The 26,213-nt window shown below is 40.4% G+C and overlaps 1 protein-coding gene across 1 annotated transcript in view; it reads right to left on the bottom strand.

The window, feature by feature from the left end:
- Window positions 1–21,123, bottom strand: part of LOC131464153 (GDNF family receptor alpha-2-like) — an 85,305-nt gene extending 64,182 nt beyond the window's left edge. Inside the window, exons 1-3 of the mRNA XM_058636495.1 lie at window positions 20,479–21,123; window positions 17,797–18,138; window positions 307–393 (exon numbers count right to left, since the gene is read on the bottom strand). Of these exons, the coding sequence (XP_058492478.1) occupies window positions 307–393; window positions 17,797–18,138; window positions 20,479–20,530 (481 nt within the window). The 5' untranslated portion in view covers window positions 20,531–21,123. The remainder of the gene's footprint in view (window positions 1–306; window positions 394–17,796; window positions 18,139–20,478) is intronic.
- Between the last annotated feature and the right edge of the window lie 5,090 nt (window positions 21,124–26,213).

Below are 26,213 nucleotides of genomic sequence, written 5' to 3'. Positions count from 1 at the left end.
AGTAAAACCAAAGGAAAGCAAAATCAATGGCTGGAAAATATATGGGGTAATGACTGTATATGGTTGAACCCACAAGTCCATAAACAACCACTGCACTAATATTCATTACCAGACAAGGACAGCTGAATGGTGGAATGCCACTGAGGGAAGACCAACAAAGGCTCCTCAGACTTTCTCTATGGATTATATTTTTTTTGATTCCTAAAGGAATTCCATTTCCAACCCCGTCTGCGATGAATATTAACGTCACATTCTCACTCATGTGACAAAGCACAGAGCATTCATTTGAGATGAAAGCAGTAATACCTGATGAGATTGAAGCCAAGCGGAAAGCGTCGGGGTGTCGGTTTGGTGCTACGGGCTCATACGGAGATGAATCATCCATATCTCCACCTGAAAGAAAAATAATGACAAAGATTCATTATCGCGCCACAAAAACAGAGAGGTAATTGAATTCCCAGTCAAACGTAGGAGTAGTGATGTGTGCCTAAAAGGCTACAAATGCTGACAAAAGACAATTTTGTAGCAGTTGGTGAAAGTCAAGTTTTTGTAGCTTGTCAAAACTGTGCAAGTTTAAGTGCAGTTCAGTTCCCTGAAAGACATATGTACAACTTATGATTGTTTTTGTGATCAATTAATCGGTCATTTACTAATAGAGTATCTGTTTGCTCCATAAAATGTTAGAAAATGGTGAAATATGTTGATCAGTGTTTGTCAACCCTGGATTTGATGACGTTTTTGTTTTATCCACAAACAAAAATGATTCAGTTTAAATGACATCTTTGTTATATGGAGCAAAGAAAGCAGAAAATATTCACATTTAAGGAGCTGAAAAATCTGAAAAATCTGAAAACTTGTTTTAATTCTTTTAAAAACTAATTGAGTAATTGTTTCAGCTCTATATGTACCTTCACAATGCTGTGGTACCCACTGAAAATATGAGACAAAAATGAACAAATAATTACATTTTGATCATTTATTTGCATGGATAAAAAGCTAATTCAACTGCAATATGTCAGACAGACCAAATGTCGCCTTAAACGACTCTCTGAGCACAAAACTGCAATCCGTACAGGTAACCTGGATGATGCAACTGCAAAACCAAAAACCACAGCTGACTCAAATCACTGGGTCGTTACCAGACCTCTGCAGAGCTTGTTGATGAGCTGACTATTTGAATCAGGTGTGTTGGAGCGTGGAAACGTCTAAACCATGCAGGGCAGTGGGTGCCACAGACCAGGACTGAGAAACACTGCTCTAAACAGTTTGTAGCCGTCTCGATTTACTAGCTCAGCGCTGCTGCTGTCCCCCCGCCCCTGCCCCCCATCTGTCTTGACATAAGATGAATCACTTCCTGTGTGCAGCGGCATATTTTTTGCAGGCAACATGAGATCTAAACGGCACAGTACTGAGAAGAGTCGTGTGGAGCTGATATTGTGTGAAGTCATTCAACAATGGTTTGAATATAACAAGAGTTTTGTTTATATTATAGCTTACATACTACAGCTTTAAATGTAACACAATACTACAATGTTGCATCTGGCACCAACTATAGCCTCTTTCACACTATAATTAACAGATATACCCAGCTTTTTTAAAACCTGTGTGACTATGAAAATGCGATTAACACCGCTCCCATTGCCAGAGGCTGCTTTAGCCCTGTGGAGTATTCGTCTTTGCTGAGGTTTAATTTTAAAAAACAGTTTAGACCGACTGAGTAAAAAATGTTCAGTACATCTCCTCTGCAAACAACGTGTTGCCGGATCTGTTTGTTAAAAAAAAATCTAATTAGCACTCAACTGACTCAGTCCCTCCCGTGTGCCTGCTTCTCTGTAGGCCCTAATCCTGCATTTAAAATTCATAGCCATTCGGTGTGATTGAGACAAACCCTCCAGTGTTTAATAGCCTGGCATTCTGATCCCAGCAGAAACACAGAGAGGGTGTTTGTGGGCGACGGGTCTGAGGGCTCACTGCTACAAATGAGGGGGGAAAAAAGTCTGAACCCCAGTTGGTGCAAAACTGTGCTGCCTCGACAACCAATCAGTAGATCCAATCAATAGATACACTACAGTTTGTTTATCAACGCGCTCCAACATGGACTCCTCTGAAAAGATAATGCAGGCTGATAAAAGCTGTCTCCTATCTGCAAGCTGTGTGTGTGTGTGTGTATACTTGTATTTATGTCTTTGTGAGGTCCTTATAGGGACATTTCGTCTGGGCCCCACAACTTTAAGGTGCTTTTTCAGGGTTAAGACCTGTTTTTAGGGTTTTAGGGTTAGGGTTAGAAGTGGGTTAGGTTAGACACTTAGTTGTAATGGTGAAGGTTAGGGTAAGGGGCTTGGTAATGCATTATGTCTATGAGGTGTCCTTACTAAGGTAAGAACAACTTTGTGTGTGTGTGTTCTTGTATTTGTGGGTTAGGGAGAGAGGACATTTTGGGAAAGTGACTGGGCCCAAAAACTTTAAAGTGCTTTTTCAGGGGTTAAGCCCTGGTTTTAGGGTTAGGGATAGGTTAAGGGTTAAGATTAAGCATGTAGTTGTGATGGTTAAGGTTAGGGTAAGGGGCTCTTTCTCCTCAGCAAGAATGCTCTACAAGAATGTATGTGTGTCATGTGAACAATTCAATTTCAAATAAGAGTTTAAAAAACAACAAGAATCAACAACAAGAGGCATAATATAATTATATAAAGTGGTAAAAAAAAAGTTGTGTGAGTTGAATTCATCCATGAAAACTAATCAAAAGCAAGTAATGATTGGGTCGGACTGGTTGAAAGAGCGAGCTCGTGAGGCGGGCATATGAAAGAGAGGAGACAAGACTGAAGACTAAAAAAATGAGGGCACTCAAAAGACCTGAGAGCTTAAGGAACTTTTATGAAATGTGCCAAACTCAGCAACTGCGACACAAGTAAGTGCTGTGCTAAATTAAAGGCGGCACAAAGAATTGGCACTAATGTGAGGGACACTTTGCTGTTTATTGGTCTCTCGGCTGAAGCAGCAGCAGAACAGTTTACTGCTGGAGGTGAAGAAGAGGTTTTTCATATGATCATAATTTCTGTTCGGTCCACGCGGAGAAAAGAAAATGGCCTAAGATTTGTGAACACGGTCACACTCGATACTTCACGGGTAGTTCTTTATCCCCCCCCCCCATTTACGTCAATATTGACAACTGTAACAACGCGGAGCAGCTCAGCCGGCCATTCTCTGAGCACATGTAGCTATTGACATCTGGCAGAGTAGAGGATTGTTTGTGTGTTTGAGAGAGAAAAGAGGAGTGTAGAGAAGGCAGTGGAGAAAATCACATGAGTCTGAGTGTAAAGCCCCTTTTTCCACCGTAGGGAAATTAAATTAAACTTTCCTTCAACCCAAATAAGTACTTACCCGCGATGACCACCTTTAAACAAGACCTTTGAGGAAGAACTTATTCCTTTACTTCTTCACTTGTAAAATCTTTTTTTTTAAGACGTTCTCTCTAGATGTTCATGATTGTCTTTGATAATAACATCTGTCGCCTTTTACGTGCAGATGGTTTTATTAGTCGCAAAAGCAGCTGAACAACTTGAGCGTCCTCCATCCAATTATTATTTTCGTGTCGCACAATTGAGGACGCAGGCTCGTTGGGCGACTTTCAACTACTTCTTACCACCACCTACTGGACTGGCGATGTAGTGCAGTTTTCTTATACCCCTCCCCCATACATCATCAGCCTGATTTAAAAAAAATTCCCAGAACTTTGAGGTGTGGTGGAAATGCAAACCAAACAGATTCTCAGCAATTATTTTCCCCTAGATAAATATGTTCCTGGTAATGTTGGTGGAAAAGTGTCCTTCCTGTAAATGTAGGTTTTTGAAGTAAAAAACATAGAGCAGGGGTCTCAAACTCAATTGGGATGAGCGTTGAGTGTTTAGTCTGGTCAAGAGACAGAGAGAACAAAAGTGGGGGAAACAAAACAACTGTTCTGTCAGGGGTGGGTCAATATGAGAAGTTAAAACGCAATATTCCATGGTGATATTGCAATAAAGATATTCATAATGATATTTCACATCAAACTTCAAAGTAAAAGTGCTTGTTTTGATATGGAATGATGAAAATTTGACAATAAAAAAATGATGCAAAGTGATCTATAAATAGTAAAAACAGAGAAATAAAATAGAATCAAGAATAAAGTAAATAATAACATGTGGACAACTGTAATTTAAACACTAAACAAGCTTAAAATTGAATGAAATACATTTAATAATGTGATCATTATCACCAAATGTCTCTCTTGTTATCATAAAAATATTGCTAACAAACTATATTTAGTATTCTGTCTACATACTGTCATGTCTCTGGCAGCTGCGCCTTGGCCACAGGTGCTGTGTTTACAAGGGTCTTGGGACCTCTGCCGTAGAGTATTATTTATATAAGTTAACACACTCTTCTTTTATAAGAAACTGGATAAATGCTGCCAAGTACACTTTAAAACTATTTTTTTCACTCAATTTATTTGACTTCTTGATGACATTCAGTTAATATTCAATGTATACATTAAAAACATATCCATTTATTAATTAAAATTGTATTTGAAAACATGAATGTGTTTCACATGTACTGCAAACGTGCCACATCGTATTTCTGCGTTAGCTGTATTATTACACATTAGCTGTTTCCATCTGTAGACTCGAGACAGATAGATGCAACATAATTAACACGTAAAAACACATAGTAATACACAGTAACACCTAAACTGTATTAAGTACGGCCACAAATAACAATGGAAAGTGCCAGTGATATAATTGCACTGCAGTGCAGCCATAAAATGCAGATTGGAAAGTGTTATCCATTAAATGGTTATTTAAATGTTTGTTATTATTAAACTGGTATATATATATATATATATATATATATATATATATATATATATATATATATATATATATATATATAAAAAAGATAATTGGCCTAATATATCAGCCCCAATCATAGGCTGAATCAACCATCAGCTACACTGATTTCTAATGATCAGCATCAATATCTGCCATAGAATTATCCATGATAATCAACCTCTACTTTCTTGTTTCACCTTTTGTGTGTATGTGTGTGTGTGTTATAATAGGCCTACACACACGTACGGCACTTTCAGTGTATTTCAGTCTCTTTTTCCGTGTGACCTCTGTAAATGTTGGGCTGCTGGACTCGAGGTCTCTGTCTGTGTAATTACAACAATTATGCGAAAGGCTTTAAAGCAGTGTTTTCAAGGCCACCAATTACTCTGCAAACAATCACCTTAACCCTCCTTCCGTGTCATTTTTTTTGGAGCAGTCACCAACTGTAACCACTTACAGTAGCTAAACACGTAGAGTGTGTTTAAAACAGAGAAAAGGGAAAGACGTGGAAGGCTTTTTCCTGGACTGTCTTTGTGTTAGAGTGTGACAGCAATGTTCACATTTGCCAAAATCAACACACGTACCTTGTTATGAAACACGTAGTTAGCTTGCTAGCAAGATAGCTAGCTTAATAGTTAGCTAATTAAGTAGCTTAATAGATAAGAAAGCTACCTAAAAAGTTAACAACTAGTTAGTTACATACTATCTTTGTTCCGACAACTCAAAATAAAGAATAAGCAAATATGAGAGATTAAATACACATGTAAGCAAGAATAAAAGAAAATATTAAGAAAATGGCTAAAATATTAACATATAAAATAGGGCTGAAACAATTACTTGACTTATCTACTATTAATCGATTACTAAATGAATGTCTTTTAGTAAAGGAATTAAACACTATTTTCTGTTTTCTTTGCTCCATATAACAAATACATCATTAAACACTGATCACGATTTTCTGGTATTTTATGCAAATAGAGCTGCAACTAATGATTATTTTCTTAATCAATTCATGGGTTTATTATTTTCTCAATTCATTGTAGTAGTTTGGTCCATTAAGGACTCAATTACTACATTACTACAATTCAATTGTAAAAATGTAATCAAGTTTTCAGATTTCAGCTTGTTAAATGTGAATATTGTCTGGTTTATTTTCTCCATATAACAAATAAATCATTAAAACTGGATCATTTTGGTTTGTGGACAAAACAACATGACATTTTACAACGTCATCATTTCCATTTTGATTAATTGAGAAAATAATTGACAGATTCCCCGATTATGAAATTAATCATTAGTTGCAGCTGTATGTAGATGTAATAGAAGGATATACACCATAGCTGTAAAGAGAATATGGAATAAAATATTTGGAATCTAACCAAATAAACAAATGAACAATGGTGGCTATACAGAATATACTGCACACAGTCCAATTGTCCAGTTGTGCAAAGTTATGAAGTTGCACAGGCGCAGCTGTATTTGCAAGTTTAGTTACATAACACAGAGTCAAGAGAGTTCTCTGTCCAACAGAACAGATGTGTTATAGAGTTTTACTGCAGCTGGCAGGAAAGATTTCCTGTATCTGTCCTTTTGACAGCAAAACTCTGAGAGTCTCTGACACAGGGTCCTTCACTGTCCATCTGGTGCGTGGTGGGGAGGGTTAATTGTCCGGGTTCTACATGATAGATAATAGTTTGTAAAGTGTCGTGCTCAACAACTGTAGCACATTAAATTACACAAGTCCAAATGCACAGCAAGGTCTGCAGTGACCCCTAAAACTAAAATGTCAAACTCCAAACCACAGGAGCTGTGGTTAATTAATTTTCTGTGCTTACTTTACTTGGATGATACTATCCATGCTGAATGAACAAAACAAAACAAAAAAAAGAGTGCACACTGTACTCACACCCACCTTGAAAAACACACACAGCAGGAGCCTTGTTGTACTTCAAATGAAATAAATAAAGCTGCTCTTTGATAGTCACCCTGGACCCAATTATGCATCCATCAAGTAATAAAAAATTCTTCCCAGCTGTTAAGTGATAAGACGGTTTGAGCTGCGGGGCAACAACTTATCGCTGTAATTACGCGTTCGTTTGACTTCATTTGCTCTGACAGTATGGAGCATGACCGGCAAGGCTCAGACAGACAAGCAAGCCTTTCCCGAGTTAAAGCATGAGAGGAATACTGCTTTTAAATGGATTCACGGTCCTCTCCTTTGCCATGAGGGATATTATGAAGTCATTAGTCGCCATCACTCATCCTTTTCATATCCATTATCAGTGAGCTTAACTCCTGGGGTGATGGAAACTGTCCTATGGATTTTTTTTTTTCCTTTTTTTGTGACATTCTTGGCAAACCTCTTATGGCTGGAAGCACAGTCAATTTTAATAACTGCCATTCAACTCACTGTCTTTTATAAAAGTGCTCTATACTGATTATGTTCCTGTTTAATATCGATTATATATACTTTCTCATTTTGTGCATCAGGCCAGTTTGGAGAGAGAAATACTCCTGTTATGCTTCTTATTTATCTAATAGAGCGTTATTGCAACACCACTTCTGTTTTATATTAATTACACGGAAACAAAACCCTGGCACAGCTGGAGCAGCCTGCAGCACAGCCGGAGGTTCTTTGCACAGCCATGTTGCTGGTGGTTTCATGAACTCGACTCATCTAACCAAAGGTGACAGAGTCTTTGCCGTCAACGCCCTCAAAGTTTGTTAATGAATTATAAAATATAAAACTAAATCTATTAGATGGGTAATGAATTCCAATAAACCTAATAAAATTAAATCGATATGCTGTGAAAGTGCATTTGAGCCTCTCTCTCTCTGCACCTTCACATTCAGTTAGCAAAATTGAAATCAAATTCGTGAAATTTGATTTCAGTTTGTTGAGACATTGGAAGGAGAAGATTTGCCTTTGTACTTCCTGCGACTGGTTAATCCTATCCAGATTTTTGCCGAATCACAAATATTAGAATTGTTATGAAGCTAAAACAACAATTTAGCAGCTCAAGTTGTTTTGTTTGTTTAACGTGAAATGAAGAAAAACTTCCCTTAAAGCTAAATGAATTGATGATCCGATGTTTTAAATTGATATATATGTTTTCAGTGTGGAGTGGTCTCGCTTTACTTGCGCAATGTGCTTCTTCCCTCTCAAAAATACACAGAGAGAGTCGTGTGGAACTGATCTGACCTTAATCCCCATTGTTTTGAATGTCATTTATAATCAAAAGTTGTCATTTGATGTTGAATTTAATAATGTGATAATAACTATATTCTATCACCTCACTGGTCACACATGCTGTTTTTAAAGGAAGAAGAGGTTGTGGGTCATGTTTTCATTTTAACATGATAGTGAGTGGTGGGCCACATGTTTGATACCTCTGATTTAAAGCGTCACACTGTCCCTGTGCCTCATTTTATCATAATATATGCAAAATAATAATTGTAAAAATGAACAATGGGCCCTTTTATCACATATAATGAAACCACAGATGCATCTTTCATCAAATTGCACTCAACAGAACTCAAGCTGATCCATAAACTCAGTTAACGGCTCAGCGTTTGAAGTGATATTGACATTTTAAACTCAATTTCAAATCCATACAAATAGAATATTGGATTAGTCCGGAATAATATTTGAAGTCACAATTCCAATCCAATGTGGCACTGTGAGCAAACACAGCACAGGGAAAAAGACTGAGTGCTGAAATGTTCAGTCTCCCCTTTGGCGATGCAGCTGTAATGTTAATATGAATTGTTACAAAGCCGCACCCCTAAATCAGCATTTTAATACCTGCATGGTGTCAGCTACTAAATGTGGAATACGGTGTAAATCCTGATAAAAATTTCAGTAAAAACAGCTTTATGGGATTGCAGCATATTGAGGGAAACATTAAAACAGGCGGCAGCGGCGGTGCCAGCCAATATATCAGCCTCTCCTCCGCATTTACCTTTTCAGATCAACATGAAAGAGGAGGAAAAGCACATAAAGTCACAGGTTCATAACTTAAATAGCCAATATTAGGCAACGTTAGTATTCTCTGTAAATATGATTAGCGCTGGCGTATATATGATCAAACAAAATAAAGTGATTTTGGGTCTTAATTGTGCTCTGAATTTCTCCATATGGTGGGAAGGAAAACTCTTACTCTAACGAGCAGCGATTTCAATTAACGATGCAAGGAGTGAAATGAGGAGGAAGAGAGACGAGGCGAGGTGAGGCCGGCCGAGCTGTAATGACAGCCGCCGGGCCTGGCAGTTGACTCCTGTAGTTCACATTCATTCAGCAGCACCACTGTGAACCTTTCAGTCAGGAGTGAGTCTTAATGCTCGCATCATGACAGTATTCAGCGAGCAGAATGGCCCGTCACTCACTCTCCCTCTGATAGAGAGACTGAGGTCTCACTCTGCCACAAAAGGCCAATCTGAAGCCTCGCTATACCTGGCCCTCCATTTTCACTCTCCGCGCGGTGAATGAGAGTCATCTCGCGCAGTTCACTCCACATGTATAGAAAATCGTTAGACATATTTAAGAGGACAAACGGCTCCTGTTTTTTCATCGTCATATTTCACTGATCCCTCTTTGCATTTTTGAGATGGGCTGAAGGATGAAACAAGGAGAAGGGGGCGAAGAGATGAAAAGCTCTGAAAGACCTTATTGATCACGTCCACAAAATATTGACAGGTCCTTTCCTCTGATGATGAAGTTGCCAGTGAGCACGTGCCAGCCCAGGTCTCCAGGGCGGAGGAGGGAGGAGGCGGCGGCGAGGACACGTTCAGCATGCAGGAGTCTGCTCCTCCCGCGATCCCCTGACGTGCAGGCCAGGCTGGAAAAATGTTCTGCTTATGACAGTGGATGGCTAAGGTAATGACCAGTGACTGCGACTATTGCTCATAGTAATGATGGTTTCACCCAGGAATACTGTGTACCTTTGTCTCCCCTGCCTCCCCCTCTGTGCTCTCTCCCCCATGACGCTCCCTTTCTTCCCTCTCGCCACTTCAATCTTTGTTTTTTCTCCATCTCTCTCTTAAATTTTCTTCACCTCTCATCATTTATCAACACTGTCCATCCCTCACCTCCTGTTCTCTCTCTCTCTCTCTCTCTCTCTCCCCACTTTTCCTCTCCCCTGCCTTTTGAGTCCATAGCTTTTGTTAGTTTACAGAGTTCAGCAGCAGGTGGCGCTAAAGTCAGTGTCTCTGTTGACAATTGTATGTATGTAGACGCCAGATTGACTGCTGGAGAATTATGTTGCCACCATCTTGGGAGCGGCCTTTAGTGCCAATGTGTGCGATTATTTTCATAATTGAATCGATTATTTTATTGATTAATCGATTAATTGTTTTGGTCCATAACAAGTCTGGAAATGTTAAGAAATGTGGATTGGTGTTATGATACACTATAATAACACAATAATAATTTATTCAATATCTCAATATTTTGGGGGATTTTGGGAGGGAGGATGCTAGTGAAAGGTTATTTTGGATATATTTAAAACATCAACAATCACGATATTACTACTTACAGTTCTCTGTAGGGCTGCAACTTTACCTCGACCTATTAATCGAGTTTTTGTTGGGTTTGAAAAATGTCACGTTGAAAATGTTGATCAAACCTATAAATGATGATGTTCTCAAATGTCTTGTTTTTGTCCACAAACCAAAAATTTTGTTTTAATTATTTCTTTGTTATATGGAGCTAAGAAACCAGAAATAAAGTCACATTTAGGAAGCTGGAAAATTTGTCTTCAAACTGATTAATCAATTTAAAAAAAAAAAGTTGACAATTAATTTAGTAATGGATTAAAAATCAATTCATTGAATCGTTGTTGCAGCGTTCCAGTCATGCGATTACTAAATGTCCTCTTCCATTTCACTAAAACTATGTTTCCATTCACATTTTTGTGCCCAAAATAAATGTGCACACACGTCTTATATCCTGATGAGCACAGAACACAGTGCCTCCTCTGTAATATGCTCTGCGTAAGGGACCAACGTGTGGTATTAGCAAGATGTAGTATGGGAACGACGACCTTTTGCAGTGCTGACTTTCATGAAAATGGAGACAATGCATCATTCCGCCTAATTGTCTGCAATACCCATCTTTCTCCGTGTGAAGATATTCGTCTCCACCCACAATGAGCTGGAACAGAGCCGTGAGGTCCACTGGTGGAGCTCACCCTCCTCGCCGCAGTTAAAGTTGTCTCGGGCAATTAAACTTCTCCGAGAGGGTTTTTTCACAAAAGATCTTCTGACTTTTCCGACCCAGACGGGCAGCGGTTTCAGCACAAAGCCCATATGAAGTAATGCATGTTGTAGGCGTGAAAAATATCATTAAAAGTATCAATTCTGCTGCAAACATTCAGACGAGAATCCACATGAGGCCCGAGGCACATGTCGTTGGAGAACCACAGCTGCCTGTACTCCTGAGTCGAGCAGCCAATGTTTCTTTCGCAGTAATCAGTTCTTTTATGGATTCAAACTGTTGATGTTATTGCCTCACACTGACACAGGTCCACTCACCACACAAAACCACCCACTATCCATCAAGAAAGGCCACATTGACACATTAAATCTAGCTGCCATCTTAGATGTTGGAAGATGGAAAAAATAATGAACAGGTCAGCATAAGCTGGTATTATAACACAACCTTAAAGTGGGTTTTCTTTAAACTGTTGCCTAGAAGCAACAGAATAATAACGATCAAAGAAGGAAATTTGACCCCGTATCGTACCTGCAGGGCGCGGGACAGGTTCACACAAATAAAGAATGTGTTTTGAATTTCAAAATATTTCAGAGACGTCTCCATCAACCTTGTGTTGAAATCTGTGAACTCGCTCTCTCCCGGTATTTCAAGAACAGGAACACGTGACAAAGTTGCTGAGTCACGTTGTTGTCACACTGAGGCACAGCAGCAGCAGCAGCAGCAGCAGCAATATAGTGCACTTTCATCACAGCTACAGTAAACTGTCAACTCTCAAACACCTTTCAGACACTCGGGACTCTCACTGGCCTTGTGTAACCGGACACACTCGTCCTGCTCAGACGTCTGGATTCTATTAACGTGGATTAACTGGATTTTCAAAATTACAATGAGCATTAGCAGTCGATACAAGAAATTAAGCAGCAGGTTACAGCAGATACTCATTTATCAAGCGGAAATTGCAACAAACAAATAATTCCATCAGTGATTAATCTGTTGATAATTGTTTTAATTAATCCAATAAAAAGTCAGAAAATGTGGAAAAATGTTGATCCGTGTTTCCCAAACCACATAACAATGATGTTTTAATTAACAAACCAAATCTCTTCAGTGTTAATGATTTCTTCCGACAAAGTTTTAATCATTTAAAAAGCACTTAATCTGATTAATCAGTCATCACAATATCGACACACATATTAATTTAGCAATGAATCCATGAACTCAGTTAGTAGTTAATCATTGCAGCCCTTCTGTTAACGTTTACAGGCAGTGTTACTCAACAGATATAACACAAGTATGTGTGTCTGACCAGCAACACGACAAAAAGAAGCAGCCGATCGATTTGATCAGTGATGAAACTGTGGTGAAACGGTTGACAGAAGCTCAGAGAAATAACAGTTACAGTTAAATGATACTGTATTTTTTTTTTCTCTGACAACTTAGAATTGATGTTATTGTTTGTTTTGATCTAATCTTTATTTTTTTGTCCACATTAGCCACTTTTCCACCAACATTTCCAGGAACTTTTATTACCAGGAACAGGAACTTGTTTACCTTGACCGCGAGTGTGAGAGTGGATGGTTGTCTCTATGTCTCTATGTGTGTGTCCCTGTGATGGACAGGGGAACTGTCCATTGTGTACCCTGCCTCTCGCTCTAAGTCAGCTGGGATTGGCACCAGTGGCCCTCATGTTGAGGATAAAGCGGAAGAAGATGGAAAGTTCAGGAAACAGGAACATTTCGTGTCGCAGACTCAAAGTCCCGCTCAACCTCCTCCTCTGCAAATATCCTCAAAAGAGCCTGGACCTCGTTGTAATGACTGAGAGCGAAATGAATACGTTCTTCTTCTTCTAAAGGTCTTGTTTAACGTTGGGTTGCAGCCGCACCGGCGTAAACAGCTGCAAAACGTGTTAGACCAATCAGGGTTCTTCAGCACATGCAGCCCCGCCCCTCTAGAGTTCCTCGTAATCTGAAAAGTGCGTAGTCGCGAGTAGGTACTTCTCTCTGTGAAAGTTTGGGGTCAAGGGAAAGTTTTCCCTCCGGCTAATTTCGGTAGAAACGCACCACGTTTTTCCAAAATCACGGGTAACTGAGAAAAGCTCCTGCGGTGGAAAAGGGGCAATAGTAACAAAAATGGTATAGAGTAGTCTAGTAGTCTAGAAGTATTGGGATTTAGTGATTCAAAGTCTGAGTCACCGCAGAAGAAGGCTAAAGAGAGAAAAGAGCAACAGTAGATGCTGATAAATGATTCTGTGCAGCTTGCATCTGTAATTACAGTTGTATTTGCTTCTTGCACTAATTTGCGGAACGTGGTGGTTTCCTCATCAGTCGTCTACTGTCAATTCAGAGCCGTGGAAATGCTGCAGCTGGAGTGAGTTTTCCCATTCCACGCATTCACATTCATGTTTAATCAATACGTCAACTTTTCAACCTCCCACAAGAGCGAAAACTTTGAAGTGATATTTCAAGATGACTTTTTTTTTTTTTCTTCCTGTTTCCCTGTAAGTGTTTTTATGTGCAAATCAAACATAAAAACCGTCTGATGGAAACCCGCCGCGTGTCTGGACCTTGTGCACTGCTGCCAGTGAAGGTTACAGCTCACGGACGCAGGACACTGCAGCCCGGCGGCCTTTCCACCAGGGCATTTTACGGTGAATTCAGAAGTGAATTATCCGCCCTTTAGTCTCAAGGTAGACTCTGCGGTTTTCTTTCTAATAAGAGTGACATTTCCAGTTATGAGTCTGAAGCAGCACAAGCGCCCACAAGAGACAGGGAGACAGAGAGAGGTTCGTGTTGGACAGATTAACGCAGAGGTATGAAGCCTGTACATGAACAATATTCACTTTATCACTCTGACATTCACAGCACTGTTAAATGACTACTGGATCCGATCATTACACCTACTGACATCACAAGCCATTTTAATTATGAAAGGTTGGAGGTTCAAACCCTGACTCCTCTAGTCCTCGTGCCAATGTGTCCCTGGGTAAATGATTGGGAGTAATGTGTGATTATAAAAATGAGCTGTGTGAATTGAAAGTCGTCCGTCTCACCTGATCATCGTTATCTGTATCTGCGCAACTTCCTCTCACTAGTTTTGGTTGCAGAGTTAACATGATGATGTTTTACATCAGCCTTTCCCAAAAAACCTCAAGAAAGTCCCAGCTCAGTCTAAATCTCGAAATTCTTAAATCAAACCACAAGACCACAGGATCGTGAATTTACATCGATATCAATTATTTAACTGGTAGATCATTTTATTCAACTTTGAATTCAGGCTTGGCCCCAAAACAAATATTCTCCACACATTATCCTTAATAATAATTTTTGAAACTTAAAAAACAGAAATACATGAGGATTTTTATTACCATGTCATGACCACCTGCAGTACCTGCAGAGACCACCAGAGGACTGTGGCCCACACAGAGAATCACAATTTTATGCCAGTGTTTACAAAACTTTTTTATGGGCATCCACTTTTAAAGATGACAAATTATTGCAAGCCATTTAAAAAAAAATTAATAAATAAAGTGTTGGGTGAAAAAGAGCAAATATGTGCAAATTACAACTGACTATTCACCATTTCTGTCCCAGAATATTATTTTTGAATAGGTAAAACCAAACATTTCTGAGATTAATTTTCGACAAAGTAATCACAACTTCATTTTAAGCATGTTAATTAAAACTAGGGCTGCAATGATTATTCCATTATTCATCGATTACAAAATCAGTCAAGTATTTTGACAATCAATAATCAGTTTTTAGAGAACATCATCATCAAGTACTCAATTAAAGTACTCAATTAATGGAGAACATAATCAACCGATTAGTTGAAGCTCTATTTAGAATATATAAAACCCTAAATCTTCAGTAAAGATTGGAAGCATTTCTGCTCATTTATTTGGCAGCCGAAAAATATCTCTGCGTCTGAAACCAGTCCCTGGTAATTACTGTTTTACTGCAGCCATTTATTTACACATTTACCTTCTACTTTCACACTTTTAAAATCATTTGCATCACTAATTTGTTTGTTTTTACTTTTAAATGAAAGATATTAATACCCTCCCGCACTAAGATGGTGAGATAACCTTGCCCGAGGCAGTGGAATCAACAGTGCGTCGTTCGTGTCGGGACGATTTGGGAGGAGAGTGTTGTTTTCTATCCCAGTTCATCTCTGATCTGATCAGCTTTCTCCTCACAGACTCAGTGGCTTAGCCCTGAAGCTTGCAGACCAGCTTCATGCCCCTGGTCAACACAAGTCACGGAAAACATACCAAGCTAGTCTGGATTTCACTTTAGACCTTATATTGGCCTTAGGTTGCCACAAATATGTGCAAATTGACAACGTTTGCCCTTTAGGCATTAGGCATACAGTACTTGCACGGAAGTAAAATGCCTTCAACAAGTCAAAAAACGGATCACTAAAGAGCTAAATTAAAGCTAACTTGAGTTGTAATGGCAGCGTTTGTTAGCTGTGATCGCTACTTAGCGTTAACACCAGTGAATATATGAGACGTAGCTTGTGCAAAAATGTATGAAATATGCATTAAATGGTTGCTTTTCCATTCTACAGTTCTAGCATACGACTCAGTTTGATATCAGGCACATCGTTTTCCATTGCTTCATAGTAGCTCCTAAACATCAGGGTCGTCATAGTACGGCTGCACAAAACTGCTGTGACACCGTTTTATACGTGACACAAGTAGAATCATGTGGAGTCGAGCTGAGTAGTTGTAGAACTGTATAGTGGAAAAGTGCCAACTGGTTCCATTTATGCTTCCCCACAATGCTCGGAGAGAGTCTCGCTCATCTCTGCAGGACCTCACTTGGAAATATCATATCTACTAACGAAGGACCCTTGATTTTGAGAAGCACCTTCTCTCTCCTGTCTTTAGCCGTACACGTCCTTTTACCTGAAGTGCTATTTTTCTTCTATCCCTCCTTCTCTCCCTCCGCTTGAGCTCATCATCTGTCCTCATTTATATGAGTAATATAAAACTCTAAACGCTACATTACGTGCCGTTTGAACCCAACAACTACACCGAAAACCTTCCTGTTTTGTCAACAAATGACTTTTAAAGTGGTTTTGAGCCATTACAAGAGGGTCTGCTGGGATCCAGCCCTATGTGGTTGTTTCCAGAGATGGATGTTGTACATAGATTGTTTCCACTTAACAAAAGCCTGCTTGACTGCACAATGGATCGCGATTAGATTAAGGCTGCACTGTAAGAGCTTTTCGTTTGTGTTAAAGTGGGTTTTATCTCCGAGGGTGACAAGGCCAAAACAGGACACTGCTGAGTGAGAAGGTATTCTTTCCAAAAACAAAAAAGCATTGGCTCTATGAAGGGCATACTGCAGCTGCTTGAGGTCTCCGTCCCTAATAGCTGGACGACTCGCATGACACAGTCAATTGAGAACACTGACTGATGCAGCTATTTGTTCAGGGAGAAAGACAGAGATTGAGGGAAAAAAGGCAAACGGAGAGAACAGACCGATCATTACAAAGGATAAAGTTAGTAAAGAGGAGAAAGGCCCAGGGAGGATCCACGTCTTTGTGTTTTCCTTGAACTCATGTCAGGGACCCTCTGCTGCCATCAGTCTGATGAAGCGTAGCTGGTGCTATGAGCAGTCAGCGTGGCAAATCACTTCATGGATCACGACACAAAAAGCCCAGAAATGCTCAAAGCTCGGAGACTTTGCAATGCTTCCAACCACGTGTTGAAACAGCTAAGGACACGATGTCCTACATGTTTACATGGCGTGACACCGAAGTCGCTGACTTTGACCAGCGTGGAGGAACGTCACTCTGGGAGTAAAGTCCCGCCTTAGCCCAATCCAAGAGCGCGGCGTCTCCAGCATCCCTGATCCAACAGCAGATTTGTCTTAAAGTGAGACACTCTGTGCTTTTTACTCTTAAGGATGAGCGAAAATTAATGTCAGTCCAGCCGGCGGCTTTATGCTCTCTAAATGTGTTGCAGTGTAAAAACCAGAAGGTTTCAGTGTTACAACAAGAGTGCTATTTTATGTCCTGTGTAAGTGGACACATAAAGGGCACTGAGCTATACGATTATAACCTAATTATATGGTAATATGGAACACTTTAGGTGAAAACCAATAAGTCTACCATAACAGGTCTACCTAATGTAATCCCATTATAGCTCCATTACGTTCGAGAGGCTGAAGAAAGTAGAAAAGCATATATTTTTCATCAGAGGCTTCTGGGTATCACTATAAGCAGGCACTGGGGAAAAAGTCATCAACAAAAGTGGGTGTTGTGTGTTTTTCTTTTTTCTTTACTCAGAATGATCACTGGTACATGAAGTCTTCATTTAAAATAGATATTATAGCGATGAAGAATGTGCTGTGTCATATCCATACATATATATAAATAGAGGAACGTTGCCGGTGATATTTAGGTTATCAAAGAACATGTGAGCTGTTGGAGGCTGCTACATATTCACTTATCACCCCACTGAACATGACGTGAGCTGAAAACAAAGAACAAAGAAAGAAATGACATTGAAGCCCTGCGTTGTTCAGAATAAGTTGGCGGGTGAAAGCACTGCTAATTCCACTTGAATGTTTTTTCAGTTTTACAAAGGAATGGCACCACTTGAAGAGGTTTTTACTTCTTTGCACCTTCTGCAATTGCCACACAGTTAACCACGATGTGATGCAGGGTTTTGTGAGACATGGGATGAAAAAGCCATCTGCCTCCTACCTTCAGTGAGTCCCATGTGGATAGCCCAGTAGTTCTGCAAACACTGCATCTCCTTCTTCATGCCCCTTTTGCAGCGGCAGTCGTACAGAGGACTAACCAGCAGCACCTCCAAGGCAGTCTGACACTCTCTGTTGTGGTCCAGCATGGCCTCCTTCTCTTTGCCCACAAGGCACTGGCGCATCACCCGGTAGCGGGAGCTGCAGTGCGGGTTCTGGTTGCACATGTCACTCGCCTGGATGCAGTCCACCCATTCCGGCTGAGCTGCGGGCCCAGATCCTGGAGCGCTGGTGCTCAAGGACACAGACAGAGCTGAGGGGCCCTCCCATGAACTTACTGCCACATCTAGGGAGGAAACAAGGAGACAAGAAGTGAAGGTGACAGGAGGAAGAGGGGCGTATAGGTAATGGTGAAAATTACTGTGAGAGATTTGGGTTTGTGTCAGAAGCTAGTTTTCCCTCCATCCGTACATCGTCTACCGCTTTATCCTCCACATGAGGTTCACAGGGCTGCTGGTGCCAATCCCAACAATAGACCAAAAGGTTTGGGTACACCCTGGGTACAAACCATCGCAGCGCTAACAACAAATTTAGAGGTTCCAGTTATGTTTTTGGACGAAATGTGGGATGAAACTGGAGAACCCGGAGAAAACCCACACTCACACATGGAGAACATGCAAACCGGGACACAAACCAGGAACTTCTCACTGTGAGGCACCAGTGCTAGCCATGTGTGCACTGTGTGACTGTACGGCATGTATCCCAAATTTCAACTGAATTTCCAGATTCGGTAAAAGATTTGTTACCATCAGCTGCGATAAAGCAAAGATATGGGTGTTAGCTCACCAAGATGAGCAGTCGGTGGCGCAAAAGGTCTCAAACCCACGGCTCCCCACTCAATTTAATGGCCCACCATTTAATATCAAGTTATAATTTCTGTATGTTTTTTTTAGTAATGCATTAATTTTCGCACTTTACATGAGTCCATATCCACTAACACAGCCACTTTTTTTGGGAAATTCTGCAAAAAACACCACTCCTGATTAGCTGCTTTTTTCCCCCCAAAAAAAACGCCCCCCTACTGGCCACTCTAAATACTAAAAAAATATCTAAAATTGAACCTTTGACAATAAACCCTTTGAATCTTGAATACTCATTGGCCCCCAGGTCATTTGAGTTTGAGTGGCCTGGATTAGAGGGAGGAACTTGATTATGTATTTTAAGTGTGCTATAGCTGTGTTATATATGGTACTCGATCTGTACAGGAAACCGGTTTTAGGTCTTATGCATGTGGAAAGTCTGGCTACTTCCTGTCGAAACAGATCACGGCTGCACAGTTTCAAACAGAATGATATATTTCGCAACTAGGGGTTAGGGTAGTCGTTTCTTTTTTGTTGTTGTTGTTTTATGGTGGCAATCACGACTGTCATAAAGCAAAAAGGAAAAGGACACAGCTGCACTCTCACACTCGGACAGTGACATCAATTCATAATTGTCGTAACATGTGCCTCTCGTAAATGGCATAACGTTGTGGGGTTTTTTTCTCCAGTGCAGCAAAATGCAGAAGCATGAGGTGCTTTAAAAACTTTAGTGTGAAATTCTTAATGTCCTATGTTTCTATTCAGGCAACATGTTCAGTGCATTAGTTTATGAACCAGGTTGGATGATGGACTTCTAAATACTGGTTTGCTGGCCCCTGCATGTCCTGTCACATTCCTCTGTGTTCACATTTGCCTGACACATGTCAACCCGGGGTCTTTTTCATGTCTTGTCTGCTTCACATGAAGTGACTAACCTGTGATAACCTGTTGCCCCCACCCCCCCACTTTACTGCATCTAGAACAAACTACACTCCACAGCCTCCTCAGAGCCTAATCAAGAGAAGGCGTCGACAACAGGAGCGTTAATAATCGTCTCATGACAAATGAGGACTTCATCTACAGCAACGTTTAATCCACATCTGGGTCTCCGGGGGGGAAAAAAAGCTTAAACTGAACAAACAGACAGTGATGCACAGTTGTTGCAGTTTGACAGGAGTCGAGATTCACACGCTCAGTGGCAACAGTTCAGGTGAAATGACAAGAGAGACCCCTTGTGGTGATCTGAGCATTTTAAGATCAGAGGCAAGGAGGTGATGCTGCATCAGTATGTGATATAAGCATGGAGTTAACTGTGGATTCATGTTATCAGCCACACGATTTTAATGAGAGTGCTGCTGTTTGTGGACTAAAATGATAACAATCATGTCTGCTGATGGTTCTGCTGCTGATGGTGATGGTGATGATTTTCCTCACATTCAACCGAATACAGATGTGTAAGTGGTAAAAATATTATTTCCCTTGACTAAAAACTGCCTTATATTATAATAGCAAACTAATTATGTTTTGCAAGCTGTGGGTCTTTAATCTAAATGATTCAATCACACATCAACTTGCAGCTTTAAGTGATAATTACGCATGACATGATCATCCATCAGTATTTTCCCTGCACAGAATCATAAAAAAATAACCTTGTTCTCATGTAATGACGTGTTTTAGAAGTGGGCACACACCAAAAAATGTAATAAAAAAATAACCCCAACCCAGCACAATAATCAATGATGTTAGAAATGATCTTTATGACCCTTGAAATGCACAATTTGGCACAATTTGGAGCTACATGTTATTACATTTATTCCACTTCTCACCTAAGAGCAGGAGGCAGATGTGAACGCACATCCACACTTTGACAGTCTTCATATTGTCGGTGAGAGCAGATGAACTGGGCTCCAATCACACTGATATTTCCACCGTGTGGGAGGATAATTCCACTCTCCGGATCCTTAACTGTGTAAAAATCTAAATCCCTTTTTCAACTTCAGCATAAAAACGCAGGGAGAAAAAAAGAAGAAAAGAGAAATCCAAGTCTCCAAATTAATAATCCACAGTTATTAATGAGTGAGAGACTAAAAACGTCACACACACACACACACAAAATAAAATCTCCAAATGCCAATCAAGTCAATCAATCAATCCCCGTGAGCTGTTTCTCAGGATCCGTTCATCACGACAAACTACTGAGACTTGATCTCTCCGCATCATCAGGACGCACAGTCACTGACTGGACCGCTCCACTTGTCCTCTGGAGACAAGTTGTGCCTAAAACATCCTTTAAACTGGTCTCCGCTGCTCTTTCAGCTCTTCAGCTTTCTCTGACCGGGCAGCACAAGTGCAACTGACCGCTCACTGGACCTCTGGTTCCCCCGTCACTTCTTCACCACCACCGGCTCATCCACACACAAAAAAACACCCCACCGTGCGCTCCTGTGGTGCGGAGTGAACGCTCCTGCTTTTGCACTGACTGCAAGCGCGTCGAGGCTCCGCTGCACTTTATAAAGAGGAGGAGTTTCTGGGGCAGCCAACAGAGGGCGCTGCTGGTGGGGTTGCACTGATTTGGAAAAACGTTCACACCTAACAAAATATGACGGTTCCTCTGTGGAAAAACGACCTCTGCATGCTTGACATTTCCCTGCAGGGAGCAGAAGAAAGAGACTGCTTTAGTCCTCAGCTATGAAATAATACTAATTATTATAATAATAGTCATGTCAATTATAGCCCAACATCATGCCTCGAAGGGCTGTAAAGCAAGGGACACATCGAGTGTCCAAAAAAAAGAACCTTGTACAGAGGAAAATGAGAGAAACCTCAGGAAGAGCCACAGAGGAGTTCAGCAGATAACAGACAACAATATCACAAGAGAACAAGCTAGAAGATATTACAAAAAATAACATCAGTTAATGACATTATCATTATCACTATGATCATCATCACCTCCTCCAGGGTGTGACATGCCGCTTCCCCCAACACCATAATAATAATAATAATAACAAGCATAATTATAATAATCATAATTATAATAATGACCATAATAATAATGATCATAATAAAATGTAGAAGAAGAAGATGATGATATGAATAAGAAGAACAACAACAATGACTACTAAGCTAATCTGGTTGTATCTGTGGTCCTTTGTAAATGTTATGTTTTTCTTTTAGTTTGTTAGTTCGTTAGTTGGCCACATACCAGTTGAGAAGTTGAAAAAAAAGTCACACAAACGTATCCCTGGTTAGCTGTTGTTAGCCACTGTTAGCTATACCAATTGATTGATTGTGAACATAATGAATGAAAAAAAGTTACACAAACGTATCTCAGGTTGTGTGCAAAATACTGTGTTGAGCATTGTTAGCCATTGGTATAGCTAACGGTGGCTAACAATGCCCAACACAGTTAAGCAACATGGCTGTGGATAAAAATTGATCAGTTCTATGTGTACGAGTGACTTAATGTGACGCAGAAGCCCAACAGTTAACAGTAAATAGCAGAACATTTTAACTATTGAGGCAAGTAGCAGCCATCTTGGAATCCTATGTTGGGGTTTGAGAGGTTGCTCTGACTTTTTTAGCGAAACTTGAACTCTCCCTCAACTGGGAAACTCCACGTCCCGACTACAACTGGAACACAAAATCAGTCCTGGGACCAAAGACTGTATCTCCCTGTACTTTTCAGACAAATGTAGGCCTTTAAAGTAATTAAGGTCCATGGGACGATCAATTTCCATCTGCCGCCAGGTCAGCATCTCTACAATCCACAGACATGTGTCAATGATTCAAAGGTTCAAAGGTGGACCTCAACAGTGATGATGAAAATGTCATCATTCATTTCAGCAACATCCCAGCACTTCACATCACATCTGTTTCCTCTGATTGAAAGACATATTAAAAAAAAAGGGAAAAAAGACGGACACAATGTGTCGCATTATATTTGTGTTCACAGGAAATCAGCCCACGAAACCACAGAATCTGCCATTTTTCAAAGTGGCTTCACATTGAACAAAATGACATTGTTGTGCATCGTTGCCGAAAAAAAGTGCCTGGAATGTCATAAATCTTTACAAATCTCGAAAAACAACGTCTCTATTTAGAGGCTGTGACAGTGACAAACTGCAAGGCCACTGGCTCATAATGATGTCTGACTGTCAGACGCGACTGCCAACCAAGAGGGAGCAGCCGCTCGCTGCTATAACGGCAAAATCAGCCTCATTCTGCTCATATTGGCCTGGGCTTTATTCTCCTCTCCCCTTCAGAGTCTGAAGTCTCTGCCATTATTAGGACACTGTAAAACATCATCCACTACTACACAAATGTATCTGTCCTGCATGAATGTGGCACTGACTGGTGCATTCCAGTCGCCTGACATGTTCAGACCCCATTTACAGAAAGGTTGGAACACACATTACAGATTCTTTTTTTTTTAGTATTTACAGTACTTACAGGTTTTAGTATTTAACACTAATGGAAATACTAACGCAAAATACTCAATCCCAAAATGCTCATTGTTAATTGGACATTGCACTTTTCCATTATAGAGTTCTAACACAGCTCGGCTCTACTCTACTCAGTTTGGTATCAGACATGTTGTGTTCCAATACTTCATTGTACCTCATCCAAACTACCAAACTAGCAGTTGTTTTCGGTGTACTGAATCATGAGTCCGTTAATTAAAAATATTTGTTCACGGAATTGTTCAGTACTTCCTGCCTGACACAGTCACTGAACTGAACTGAAATACGACCGTTGTTCAGTTTGACTCTTGTGTCGGACATCACTCATGACTCTTCCAATGACTACGCTCTCTGACCAATCAGCGGCCGGCAGTCTGTTGACATCACATTTTCGTATCGGCTCAGGTCGCTTGGAACCTCGCCAGAGCAGGTACCAAAAAGGCACAAAGAAAAACGTTAACTTGAGCCGAGCTGAGTCAAAATTGACCCCAGCATCTGCATCTAGTGTTACCCAGTGCCAGTTCCAAGCCCAGATAATTTGCTGCACTGACTTGAACGTTTATTTAATCAATGAAAGTGCAATGAAAATATTTTCAGTGTTTTCACTGACAGATGATTTTGATTTTGCAATCATCCACTACATTGGGACATTTTGCAAAACTGGAACGTTTATAAAAGTAACACTATTCTGGAAGGTTCCACAATTACCAAGTTAACTGGTAACAGATGCGGGTATACATTTTTTATATAAAAGGAGCATCCGCCAAAGGCTTTTCAGGCAAGGTTGGGTCATGGCTCGCCACTCTGTGTCAAACTTTGTGAAAGAATTGATTCAGTTCAAAAACCAGGTTGCAGAGCACAGGATTGCAAGAAACCCAATTAGGTCTGTCACCATCTAAAGTACATAATGTGAAAAGATTCAGGGAGTCAGGGGAAATCTCGTTGCGTAAAGGCCAAAGGTGGAAACTCAAGCTGAATGTGTGTGAACATCCAGCCCTCAGGTGATATTATACTACTGTGATGGATGTAGCCACATGGGCTTGGGAAAAATCATTGCTTAACTTAACCAAAGTCCAAAATGCAACCTGAAACGGTATTATGCAAAAGGGGAAGCCTTGTATCAATTATGTGCAGAGGTGTTGCTGAATTCTCTGGCCTGAACTCATCTGAGATGGACTGAAAAGCAGAGGAAACATGTTCTGCGAGAAATGGACATTAGATTGTATGTACCAAAGATGAAAAAACATCCAAACTATAATCAACAAAAGCTGCACAGATCAACATGCCCACCCTTGTTGCCTCACCTCAAGCCCATGTCCACTTAGCACCCACTTAGGGCCCAAGCAGCTGGAAAATGTAGTAAGTGGGCATGGGCTTGAGGTGAGGGCCGCTATGGAAACCATAACATAGACTAACCCACTTAGAACCCATATTGTCAACTTGAATATAAACCTAAGGGGGCCCTGTATGTTTTGTTTTGGCTTCTCCAACTCTAGGGGTCGCTACATACAGTATTGGATTTGGCACAGTTTCTTTTTTTGTTATCACGCCAGATGCTGTTCCTGGCACTAGGAGTACACTAGATGTGTCCCCCATGGCCTGGGTCAGTTTAGAGTGTCCACTTAACAATGAGTGATGGGGATTGGGTACCTTGCCCAGGGGTATCCCAGCCCTTGACCTGGCGGGGATTCGAAACCAGAAACCCTGGAAAAGGGTTGCCTATGTGAATTTGTTTTGTCAAATTAAGTTTGTTGGTTGGTCCTTTTGTCTGTTAAATAAAGGCGCTAGTAAATAACCAATTTTCATAGTCCCAACTTTGAAATGGGATTTGCCCACTAATTAATATTCAGTGATTGGCAGTGACTCTCATGTGCAGGGTAAAGTGGTAGAAGAAGAATGGTTGTGGCTTCATGGCAAATAATTAGTGAGGGTTTTTCCAGTGTCATATCCATACAAATTCCATTTCATATTTTATCATTTTGTTGGTTTTTTTTATATTCTGATGCAAGAGTGCAACCATTTTGGCTTTCAAGCTGTTATTTTCTGTCTTTACACCAACTCCCTTCTTTATTATAGCAGATAACAAAGAAGGCATTAAGCAATTCAAACACTGCTGAAGAGCAGTTGCATAAATTAGAGAAATTTTACAACTGCCTGAGCAGTTGTTTCAGGAGGGAGGACCGAGACAATTGTAATAATACTAAAATGAAGAAACAGAAGCTTTAAATACAGTGAATAAATCGGCAAAATTTGTATTGTGATTTTTTTTTTCCAGTCACTACATCACCTCCAACCATGATAATAGTAATAGTAATGGGAAAATCGACTCTGCATTTTGTCTTCACAGCCTGTGAGGTCCAGGGTAAGAGTTAATTGTTGTTGAAGTAGATTCCCCCTCTCCAAGGATCTGTAATTGCTCCGTTCTGACTTCATACAGCATTTGCAGTTGTTCTTGCATGAACAATTAGAAAGAGCCCACACAGAAACACACACACACACACACATGCACAGCGCCGCAGTCTCGCACGTTCAAAAATGAACATATACCTTTGTGCACAAAAGGCTGGCAGACACACACTCACACGCAGATGCATATAAACTGTTCGTCAGATAGCCATCATCATCCTCGCAAGACGGCTCAAGACCGTGAAGATAGGGAATGACAAATCTGGATATAGAAAGACATTGTTCAAGCTACTGAGGGAAATCAGCCACTGCCTCTGAGAAGTGTGTCTAATATGGTGAATATAGATGATAATCTTTATGAATTCATGGGATATGAAATAATGATATAAGAGTCAGAGAAAATATAATGACTTGTGCTTGGTGAGACAGCCGGCTCACTCTCAAGAGTCAAATAAGAGTACAGAAAGTCTGTAACTGTCACTTTGAAAACTTTGAAAGTGCCACGTCTTATACTACTTTCATGATCACTAGTTTTGTGTGTCCTCTTTTATTTTGAAGTCTTCACTTCCTGCCCTCCTGTGTTTCCCGCCTCTTTGATTACCTGCACCTGTCCTAATGTGTAACACCTGTTTCTAATTGTCTCCCCTCACAGTATAAAGTCTCTGTGCTCCTCTCTCTTTGCCAGTTTGTCTTGG

Source organism: Solea solea, chromosome 8 (assembly GCF_958295425.1).
Source record: "Solea solea chromosome 8, fSolSol10.1, whole genome shotgun sequence".
NCBI classification, from domain to species: domain Eukaryota; kingdom Metazoa; phylum Chordata; class Actinopteri; order Pleuronectiformes; family Soleidae; genus Solea; species Solea solea.
Note: the sequence above shows the minus strand (reverse complement) of the source record. Positions and strands in the feature narration are given on the sequence as shown.